The sequence below is a fragment of the Cynara cardunculus genome (assembly GCF_001531365.2).
Source record: "Cynara cardunculus var. scolymus isolate 2C chromosome LG 12, CcrdV1, whole genome shotgun sequence".
Classification (NCBI taxonomy): domain Eukaryota; kingdom Viridiplantae; phylum Streptophyta; class Magnoliopsida; order Asterales; family Asteraceae; genus Cynara; species Cynara cardunculus.
In genome coordinates this window covers 25,678,181-25,689,101 of record NC_037539.1, presented here as the reverse complement: position 1 = coordinate 25,689,101, position 10,921 = coordinate 25,678,181, and the positions used below count along the sequence as shown (strand labels likewise).

The 10,921-nt window shown below is 35.9% G+C and overlaps 2 protein-coding genes across 3 annotated transcripts in view; one reads left to right on the top strand and one right to left on the bottom strand.

Annotated features, from left to right (window-relative positions):
- The window catches only part of LOC112522634 (aspartic proteinase Asp1), a 5,814-nt gene extending 1,163 nt beyond the window's left edge, over nucleotides 1–4,651 (top strand). The window contains exons 2-8 of the mRNA XM_025131889.1: nucleotides 1,217–1,334; nucleotides 1,827–2,047; nucleotides 2,730–2,954; nucleotides 3,299–3,437; nucleotides 3,866–4,066; nucleotides 4,159–4,231; nucleotides 4,320–4,651. Of these exons, the coding sequence (XP_024987657.1) occupies nucleotides 1,217–1,334; nucleotides 1,827–2,047; nucleotides 2,730–2,954; nucleotides 3,299–3,437; nucleotides 3,866–4,066; nucleotides 4,159–4,231; nucleotides 4,320–4,429 (1,087 nt within the window). The 3' untranslated portion in view covers nucleotides 4,430–4,651. The remainder of the gene's footprint in view (nucleotides 1–1,216; nucleotides 1,335–1,826; nucleotides 2,048–2,729; nucleotides 2,955–3,298; nucleotides 3,438–3,865; nucleotides 4,067–4,158; nucleotides 4,232–4,319) is intronic.
- Nucleotides 4,485–8,151, bottom strand: LOC112522635. Of its 2 annotated transcripts, none has more exons than XM_025131890.1 (2): nucleotides 7,739–8,151; nucleotides 4,485–4,762 (listed from the first exon to the last, which is right to left on the bottom strand). In XM_025131890.1, the coding sequence occupies exon 1, from the start codon at nucleotides 8,140–8,142 to the stop codon at nucleotides 7,753–7,755; it is 390 nt and encodes a 129-aa protein (XP_024987658.1). In that variant the 5' UTR covers nucleotides 8,143–8,151; the 3' UTR covers nucleotides 4,485–4,762; nucleotides 7,739–7,752. The 2 variants fall into 2 exon arrangements, with proteins under 2 accessions (XP_024987658.1, XP_024987659.1); XM_025131891.1 differs by lacking the exon at nucleotides 4,485–4,762 and adding an exon at nucleotides 5,626–7,030.
- Nucleotides 8,152–10,921: the final 2,770 nt, after the last annotated feature.

The following is a 10,921-nucleotide window of genomic DNA, read 5'->3' as shown; positions in this document are numbered from 1 at the left end:
CTATGGATTAACTTATCAAAAACGACTTATTACCGGTTTGGTACCGGTATAAGCAGTTTTTTTTTTTTACCCAAACACTCCAAAATGGCTTATCTCCRGTGCCAGACTGAAATAAGTCAATAAGTCGTTTTGATAAGCAAGCCCAAACACCCCCTTAATGTTTCTTTTTTATTCTGTGTTTGTATATGTTATAACACGGATTATGTGGTTATATTTTATTTTTAAATAAAATATAAATTTAAAGATATTATAAAATTTTAAAAATAAATATATCAATATTAGTATCAAATTAATTTAGATTTAGTAACAAAATAATTTATTTTTTATTTAATAATATAATTTTTTATAAGGATAATAATTAAGTATTTTGTTAAAACTTAATGATTTTTCTAATTATATATATATTTTTTTATATTTAAAATGAAATGTTTATTTTGTATTTGATTATGTTTATCTCCAGTTAGTTACACAAATTTAAACATAAAACTTTAATAAGTTGTATTTACGTACAATATATTTGTAATCTTGAATTTTAAGTAATATGCATAAAAAACAATACTTCATACATAAAAAATGGTTTTTAAGAGTTCTGTCAAATGGTTTATAATATAGTATAGATAACATAGTGGAACAATTAGATGTTTTGATGATTATTGCTACTTGTTTTGGGGAATCCTATCAAAAGTTATTCCCATGGGTAAATGCTTATCAACAATTTATTTTGATGGCTAAAAAAATTACCTAATAAGATAAGTAAGGTGTCGAGTTTTGCTGGTAAGTGATTACTGGGCAAAAAGTCTTCTAAGCATTGACCTGATAAAACGTTTGGTAAATGGCTTATTAGTTTTAGGTTGTTGTCAAACGAAACTAATATATTCAACACAATGTTGAGATCTAGTAGAGAGGTTGTTTCTGTCAAGATTTTGACTTTTAAAACAAGATTTACAAGGATGCATGTGAGAAAAGTAGCAGAAAAGTGTGTACAATAAAACAAAAACTACTAGGTCGGGAAAAGACTACTAAATGATACAGCAAGGAAATACTAATACTAGCATAAATAAGACATAAAAGGTAGGAAAAACTAAAACAGCTCTCGAGTAACCTAAGTGGCACCTCAGCGCCCCTCCCTTGCTTGGCCTCTTACCATGTTAGATAGTTCCTATGTCAATGAATATGTGGTTTGTATCGATGAAATCTGATTAATGGTTTAAACCAGGTATTATTATGCTCAGATAAACGTAGGACATCCTTCGCGACCTTATTTTGTTGATCCCGACACGGGCAGCGACCTCACTTGGCTTCAGTGTGATGCCCCTTGTGTACATTGCACTCAGGTTGTTCTTCATGGTATAATAAGTTTGACATTCCATTCTTTTTCCATTCATGCTATTATAGATTTTGTTAAATATAATGCATACCCATTTCTTTCTTGGTACTTTTCCAAGATGGTTGTCAACAATCAAATTCTCATGATAAACCTCAAAAACCAAAAGGAAAAAAGAAGGCTAGACCTTGGTGCACCAAGGGTCCCCGGCTTTATAGGGTCGAAGAGGGTTTAAGGTCATACCAGCTTATTTTTTGGCTTATTGAAAAAACTCTGTTTTGTAAGCGATAAACTAGCTTCTAAGCTAGTTTTTATTTGAAGCAGTGTTTCCATAAGCTCCAAGATAGAGGACAAGTCTGTGTAGATCTTCCACCCTAATCCAAGATCCTAGTCGGATATACCGGCCTCATTTGATTTTCTTTTGTATATTATTTTCTAACTTACATGTTGCATGTAGCCCTGTTGAGTGAACCATCTAACTCTGTTTTCTTTGCATGTGTAGGCTCCTCATGCTTATTACAGACCAAATAACGACCTAGTGCCGTGTAAAGATCCTCTTTGTGCTTCACTGCACTCCGGAGATCATAGATGTGATGATCCGAATCAATGTGATTACGAGGTTGAGTATGCAGATGGTGGTTCGTCTCTCGGTGTCCTTGTCAATGATGTCTCCCTTCTCAATCTTACCAACGGAATTCAAATAGCTCCTCGTCTAGCCATTGGGTTCGTAACACTGCTTTCCCTTGCTCGCTGTCACATAAAAATTGCAATGTTTCCTTTTTTTGGACAACTTTTGACACTGAAATTACCTATTTGATCATTATCATCATTATGAAATACTAGGTATTTGGATTTGGATCCAGAAGGGTTCAAAATACTATTTTCCTTTGCTGGTTAAATAACCTACAGTCATTCCCTCTAAATAAGGTTATGTTTGGTAAACTAGCTAATAAGTTTGTTGTTGACTGATAAACTAGTCGAAAAGCAAACCGTTAAACTAGTCATGTTTAGTAATAATTGGTTGATAAGCCAACTGACAACATAATAATTGGAAAAGTCAATGGACCTTATTGAGACGTTATTTGAAGTTGTGTTACAAAAAACGACCTTATAGGCTTTTAAGTTTTTCAGCTAGATTATGGTCGCTAAGCATGGCCTACATCACAACATTTCCCTCCTGGGCAACATTTACGACTAAAATTACTCATTTGCCCACCGAGAAGTTTGGACCTACGAAGAGTTGGGTGATTTAATCATTCTAGCATGGATGCTTAAATGAATAGATTCCAGTTGGACAAACATTGGGTTTTAATTATTTACTTGCAACTTGCAGTCTTGATCTTAAGGACCTACTACTGAGAGGTGGTCTTCATAATGAATCTACTTTTTGTTCTCTTGTCCACAGGTGTGGATATGATCAGATCCCTGGTCCATCTTATCAACCTCTAGATGGAGTTCTTGGCCTCGGGAAGGGTAAAACCGGCATTGTTTCACAGCTTCATAGTCAAGGTCTAATAAAAAACGTCGTTGGACACTGTTTCAGCAGTCGTGGAGGCGGATTCCTCTTCTTTGGAGACGACATCTACGATTCTTCACGTGTGATATCGACCCCAATGTCACGTGATTATAGGTAAATACCCTTTCAAGCAGTGGTGCTTGTTGAATTCCCATATCAGTGCTTTCTGCACACACAGCACGAGCATAGGGCACTATTAACGAGTCAAGTAGCAAGTTGTTTGGTGAAGGCTCGAGAAAATAATGTCATACTCGAGCTCGATGCTTGTTTAACAATTTTTAGTTACACATTATGACCTGAATTTCAAGCTTTATAGGCTCGTTTACATTTTGATTGTAAGATTTATGAACATTGGTGTTACAGAACTTGACTCATTAAGTTAAACGAGTTTAATTTGCATTTCAGATTGAACCAAATGGGTTTATAGTGTTATGAAGTTTGATGACCTTTTGTTTCAGGAAGCATTATTCACCTGGCTTTGGAGAGGTGATTTATGGAGGGAAGGCAACTGGTCTTAAGAATCTGCTTGTAATTTTTGACAGTGGAAGCTCCTACACATACCTAAGTTCCCAGGCTTATGAAGGCTTACTTTATTTGGTAAGTCTTCTAACTTTAACTCTTTATTCAACTTTCCACTTGTTCTATGGAAGTTTGAACTATTACACTTGAACATATAAGTCCACACACATGTATCTAAATGCATGCACATATAGATACACATGTAGGCGAAGGATCGTGTGAGAAGGAGAGTTAAGGTGAGAAGCGTAAAAAGAGGTCTGGACCTTTGATCACCTACAATCTCAAACCCAACCATGAATATCGTGGGGATTGATTTGGTGCATCTCAGTGCATCTCATTCTAATGTGCATCCAAGGGTGAAGATCCCTTATTACGCTTCTTACATTAACTCTTCTTCTCACGGAACCCAACCATACACATGTATATATGTGTGTGTCTATGAATATATATATATACACACACATATAAATTACTGGTCGTTAATCATTTTCTTTTGGTATTCTCAGGTAAAAAAAGAATTGAACGGTAAGCCTATACGAGAAGCAGTGGAGGACGAAACTCTACCGTTTTGCTGGAAAGGAAGAAGACCATTCAGAAGCATGAAGGATGTAAGGAAGTACTTCAAGCCTTTGGCATTGAGCTTTTCTAGTGGTTGGAGATCCAAAACTCAGTTTGAAATCCCCCTTGAAGGCTATCTTCTAATCTCAGTAAGTAATCTTCTTTTTCACGAAGATAAAAAAACAAAGGATTTCAAGTTGAAACAAATTGAAAGATAATTGAATTTATTCTGGTTTTGCAGTCGAAAGGGAGTGTCTGTTTGGGAGTTCTTAATGGCACTGAAGTTGGACTTGAGAATTTCAACATAATTGGAGGTATGATTTGTGTTTCTTTCAACTGATAACATACCTTTAGACCAATTACACAAAGGTTGCCTAATCATTTATGCTTTGCAATTTGCAGATATATCGATGCAAGATAAAATGGTGATATATGACAACGAAAAACAAACTATAGGATGGCTTCCTGCAAACTGTGACCGGTTACCGATGTATGACACGTTGAACATTTGATTGCAGAAATTCTGGCCTATCAAAAAGTATATCCGGCTACAGAAACAGGTCGTAAATAACTAGTTAAGTTTACCAGATTATATTATATGAAGATGTACCCAGAATGATGCATAGACTGATACATAGGATCCTAGTTCATGAGTAAGATTTAAGCATGTAATACATACTTCAGCCTGCTTGTATTTTAAATAAAACCGAAAGTACAACACACCCATTTTGGTAGGTAGAGGATTCAGTTCCATATTGATGAGCAGGGTGACCCTGGGAACTACTTGTGTGTTGATCTCACGCAAGTCCAAGAAACCAAAAATCATTGTTTGGAAGATCCGGGAGCTGAAAAACAACAAATAGTCTTGATAAGAAAAGGTTATAGTGATTATAATTTGGTTTTCACCTACATGTATCTTCCTGAGCGTAGCAGTAACATACCACAAAACAGAAGAAATAAGATTTAGGTACCAATTTTCATGACATTCCAAAAACACAAGATTGAGCAGCAGTTTTGTTTTGGTATACATACTTATCTACATTTGATAGCGCAGTTTTAGTGATTGTAGTTTCATAGTTCCGTTTACATCTACAACAACTCCTAATTGTGGAAGAATATCGAAGAACTACGATAAATCTAAGATATGCATACAGACTTATCAACTCTTGAACAGCAGTTTTCGGCGTTGGGAACGAGTGATGAGCGATGGGGTCGGATCCAAGATTTAAGAAAGAAGTAAAATTGTTGAAAAAAGCAGAGTGTCCGTGTGCTCTCTTACCACAGAGATGCATATGCATGTCAAGATGCACCAATGTCTAAAAACTTGGGCATGGGAAGTGTAGAAAAACTAATCTGCTTATCCAAGAGAAAACTACAGTTGAGACTATGTCATTGAAATATTGAACACTTAAGATCTAGATTCCTCCATAAGTAACTTGAACAAGGTAAGAGAATCGGAGGATTTTAATTAATCAAACTAACATTAGTATGAATGCTAGGTACTCCAGGTAAGGACCAAAATAGACAATATCTGATTGCATTCAAAAGTGGATAAATTTCAAGCAAATCACTTTTTTTTTAAGTATATAATTATACGGCAAATAGAACAAATAAACTCACACACCCTCCTCACTTTTGGTGAGGTTTGAACCCTTGACCTCCTAGAAGGCCTAGGACTCACATACCGCTAGACCAAAGGCCCTTTGGTAATTTCAAGCAAATCACTTGATGCCAACAGTAACACAAGAATGAGATTCCTAAACTTCCCTTTCACATTGGCTTGGTGTTTCAATTCAGATACAGGAATAAACCCCAGAGATTATGCCCTCAGAGTTCTAGTAAGGTTGTGATATCGAATGAATATGTAGTGTCTGAGTGAGAGGATGATGATCATAGTCAATGACTTATATTTCTAACAGTGAAGGAAAGGTCATGTGATGTTTCAATCTTTGGCATGATACAGGTGGTTCTACAAGATAAATCAATCTCCACTCTGTTATTTGACTACTAACTCGATGGGTGTAAGTGAGGATGAATATCTAAAGAGCATACAGAGAGAAAAAAAGAGAAAAATGGTTGAAAGTCGCTAAAACAAGGAAGCAGATTTACCTATGCAACAGATTGGGATTATAACAGGGATGTAGAAAGCAAGAAAGTTCTAGCAGAACCACAATAAATCAATAAGATATTACCATAACTTAGTTACAAAAATGTCATCTATATAGAATTAATATCATCACATGACTATACTATCAACCATCCATGTCGATAGAAATAAGGGCAGTATACCATAGCACCACAATAACAAACAAATGAAAAAGTATTTAAAATTATGAGCATACCCACCTCTGTCCCAAAGAACTGCAATATCTAACCGGGAATATGGTTTAAGAAATGCATTACAAAAATTAGTGAAATAACTGAAATACCCTTACAAAATGACAACATAGGGAAATCTGGTGGATTAAAGTCATTGCAATCAATCTTTTGTAATAATTACAAATAGGCAAAGAGTTAATTTTAGCTTGAGAATCTAAGCAAAGATCTCAATTAATTTGGGTGCCCAAAATTAATTTATTGCGGTTAGTATAGGACAACCATATCTCAAAGAGTGAAGAAATGTTCTGCCCTTGCTCCAGCTGCCACCCTACCTCAAACTAATGTGAAAATTACAGACTGGATGTTGTTTGTGTGTAACGCATGTGACACGGGCTATGCTGTTACATTGGTCAAAATATGAAAATGCAGTCAGGACTGTGAATTGAAGTAGCGGTTATCGCGATCCTAAGTTCCTAACAGTCATTATGTTAAAGCTAGAAAGAAGTTCTTATCCATGGAATCCATCCTAAACCCCATCCTAACAGTCATTATGTTAATCTAATTATATAAACGGCAACCCCATGTACCTAGGCTCCTCAATATTGTGAGCTGAGAAGGAAACTTTTTTCTGTGGTTTTTTCCTTGCATTTTTTCAAAAAGATCATTTCTCAGACTGGAACCTGTGGCCTTAAGATCACAACAAAGCAAGCTTACTAGTTGCTCCAAGGCTCATCCGTGAAATTTGGGTATGCCAAAAGCATATTAAGCATGGTATACGAGACGCCAAAGGGCTTCTGCAATAACATCATGACCAAGTCCATCAAGGAGAAGCTCCCCTCAAGTAAAGAAGAAGTTTGTAAATATCCATGGTGTGAATCATATACATTATCTAAGATGCATAACCCATACAGGATACAATTTTCTGCAATAGCAAGTGACTTTCACAAGTTTAAACATAAAATATTTCATTAAAAAAACTCACATAAGAACACTTCAAAGACAACAGGAAATACCATTATAAATTTAATAAACAAAAACCTTTAACCAACGGGACGCTAAGGACACCAAATTTTGTTACCAAGTCAAGATAAATAATGTGCACGTGATAACCTAAGTATATTACTACTGAGTACTGACCAATGTAGATTATAAAAAGAAAGAAACATGTAAAACACTTGAATGGATGGACTACTTTCCCAATCTTAAGCAATTTCTCGAACAGTAGCTGAGGACATTGGGTATAGCAATCCAGAAGCAAGCACTTCACCCACAATATAAACCGTAAACAACTTTAATTCTAATGCTTCTTAGACTTTTAGGCATTCTTTAACCATAAGCATAATGTTGAATTATGTAACATTGTCTACATAAAAGTAAAAAGAACTTACAATTACACCAAGAAACAACGAATTACCGAAAACATAACAAAAGCCTAGGCAGAAAATCACAGCAAATCGATATTAAACCCATCTAATTCAACATCAATCAATGTATATCATTACCTTCAATTGAAAACTTATTTGCAATAACGATCAGCCTTCTTCTTCACTCTATCGTCAAGAGCATCCTCAACCGACTTCACCTTCGCTTTCGGATCATATTGGAACTTCTTAGCTTCCACGGGAAACAACTCATCATACTTCATTCGCTTCGCCGCATCAATCGTGTATATACCGTCATCTCCTCCTGCTGCTCCACCTTCCGCAGCCGTTGAACCACCACCCTCTTCCACGGCAGCAGTAGCGGCGTCTCCGGTGAGAATTTCTTCTGTGATATCAGCATCTGCATCCAATCGAGTCTTGTGCTTTTTCTTCTTCTTTTTATCAATGGATTTGCTTCTTGAAGCTAGGGTTCCTCCTTTGAAGGTCAGCCTGCCCCCTTTCACTCTTTCGTATGCCTCCGACATCGACGCAATGAAAATAAACCTGTTTTTCTGGCTTTATCTCTCTTTTTATACGTGTTCCAAACGAAAGAAAAATAGGCAACTTCAGCCCTTGGTGTATTGCATTATTACAATTTACTACCTTGTATTGTATGTATTACAATTTTAACCCCATGGCAAGAAATATAAAAACGTTACATTTTCATATTCTTTTAATTAGATATTCAAACAAAAACAAAAATATTAACAATCATATATTTTTATTTTTATAATAATATTAATTACAGCATATTGTCTGATTTTATTAAATAAATGGTGGTGGTGGAGAATGTGTCGCGTAAGATTCGGGTTCATACGAAATGTGTATAAACATAGTGGTTGACGGGTCTCGAGTCCTACAAATAATAATTTCCTATTACCTTAAATTACAACCTCAATTGTAATAGTGATAAGTGGGGTCGACTCCACAGGGACTGACCATGAAAGATTATTGACTTTTAGGCTTTATGTAAAACAAGGGGATCGGACTGAGATAATAAACAAAATATATGAAATTAAAGCGGAACACAAAGAATTATAAACTAACAATGAGTGTAAATCAATGATCAGACTGTGTATCATAGACTTGTTCGTGAAAAGATTTTTCTCATTTAATCCGAGGATGGTTGAGTATCGATACGCATCGATATAACATGAAAGATTTTTTTGTTCGATTTTTCTCCGATCGATGACCAGGAACGGACCAAGAAACTTTTTTATATGGTGGCACCATATAATATAGACAAAATAATTACAAAAAGCACGGTTTTTATCGACATGTCTTAATTGTTTTACTAACGTTCAATATCGCTCGATTTGTTTTTAGCCTAATTCTACTGTTTCGAGGAATTTTTAAAGTTTTTTTTGCTTGATTACCATGAATTTCTTAGTTTTTTTTTATCGATTTTGAGGGACATTTTCTGGTTTTTGGGTTTATTTCACGAGTTTCTTTCGGTTGATTTCAAGAGTTATTTTTGGTTTTTGGTTGATTACGAGGTACAGTTGCACCTTCTTGAACTTTTGAATATCATACAGTTACACATTTTAAACGATACGGTTGCACATTTCATAAACGTAAATTTTTAATCTTTCAACAGAGAGATAATACGGTGGCACGTGCCACCGTATGCCCTTCTATGAGTTCGTCCATGAGATGACCTCTAGTTGATAATCATGAAACCGCCCTAAAACATGAAAGACACAATATAGGGGCCGACAATGACTCCTTTGCAAAGTAATCTCTTTGCTCAATGTCCAAAAAGGGAAGCAGACAAAGGCTAGCTTCAAATCTAAGAAAGTCTCTTTAGTGACTTCTACTCTTCAACTATTGCACATTAATTTATTTGGTCCAGTCAACGTGCAATCTATAGCTTGAAAGAAATATACACTTGTCATTGTTGATGAGTATTCCAGGTACACTTGGGTCTTCTTTCTCAGATCTAAGAGTGATGCACCTGAAGAAATTATTTTGTTTGTCAAAAACACATAGAAGTATTGAACAACATCAGAGTACAGTCTATTAGGAGTGATCATGGCCCTGAATTCAAAAACAGTACCATTGATGACTTCTTTGTGAACAAGGGAATCTCACACAACTTCTCAGCAGTGAGAACTCCTCAACAGAACGGGGTCACTGAAAGAAGAAATCGAACAATCATTGAAGCTGCTCGATCAGTGCTCAGTGAATTTCGTCTCCCTACTCAATTTCAGGCTGAAGTTGTTTGCATTGCTTGTTTGACACATAATTGATTTTTGATCATCAAGAGATTCAAGAAGACAACTTATGAACTATTTCATAACAGAAAGCCTTCTCTCAGTTTTCTTCATATATTTGGTTGTACTTGTTATAATCTAAACAATAGAGACCAACTTGGAAAGTTCGATCCCAAAGCTGATGAAGGGATCTTTTTTGGATATTCTTCAGTGTCCAAAGCCTTTAGAGTATTCAACAAAAGACGACAAACAATAGAGGAATCTATTCATGTCACCTTTGATGAGTCTCAATCAGCTAACTCTAAACCCATCTTTGAAAATGATGAAGAGTTAGATTACTGGATGATATCTCACTATGGACAACCTGAAGCTTCCTTCAGCAATCAACTGAACACTGATCCTCCAAAAGCTAACGATGATCCATATATCGTTTCAGATGTGACTAGTAGTGAAGTCGAATCCTCTTCAGGGATTGTTGCCATTCACACCGTCCACTTACCCCCGTCTACTTCAAACATTGACCTTTCAGTCATTAAACTCCTTCAGTCACTGAACCTCTATTAGTTGCTGAATCGCTCTCTCAGGCTCCTTTAGCAATCCAACCTATTGCTGAAGAATCTGTTGCTAATGTTTAATCTTCTATGCCTAAGCTTCAAATCTTAGAAGATCATATTCAACAAGCTCAACGATGGTAGAAAGACCATCCAATCTATCAAATTCTTGGTGATCCAAGTGCAGGTATTCAGACACGATGTGGTCTAGATTATATATGTCTCTTTGTCAACTTTCTTTCTTTAGTTGAGCCCAATAAAATCAATGAGGCTATCACTGGCCCAAGTTGGGTCATTGCTATGCAAGAAAAACTCATTGAGTTTGATAAGAACCAAGTCTGGTACCTTGTCCCGCATCCATCTGACAAAACTATGATAGGCACCAAGTGGGTTTATCGCAATAAATTAGATGAACAAGGAATTGTAACCCGAAACAAGACTCGTCATGTTGCTCAGAGATATAGGCGAGAAGAAGGTATCAATTATGATGAAACATTCAC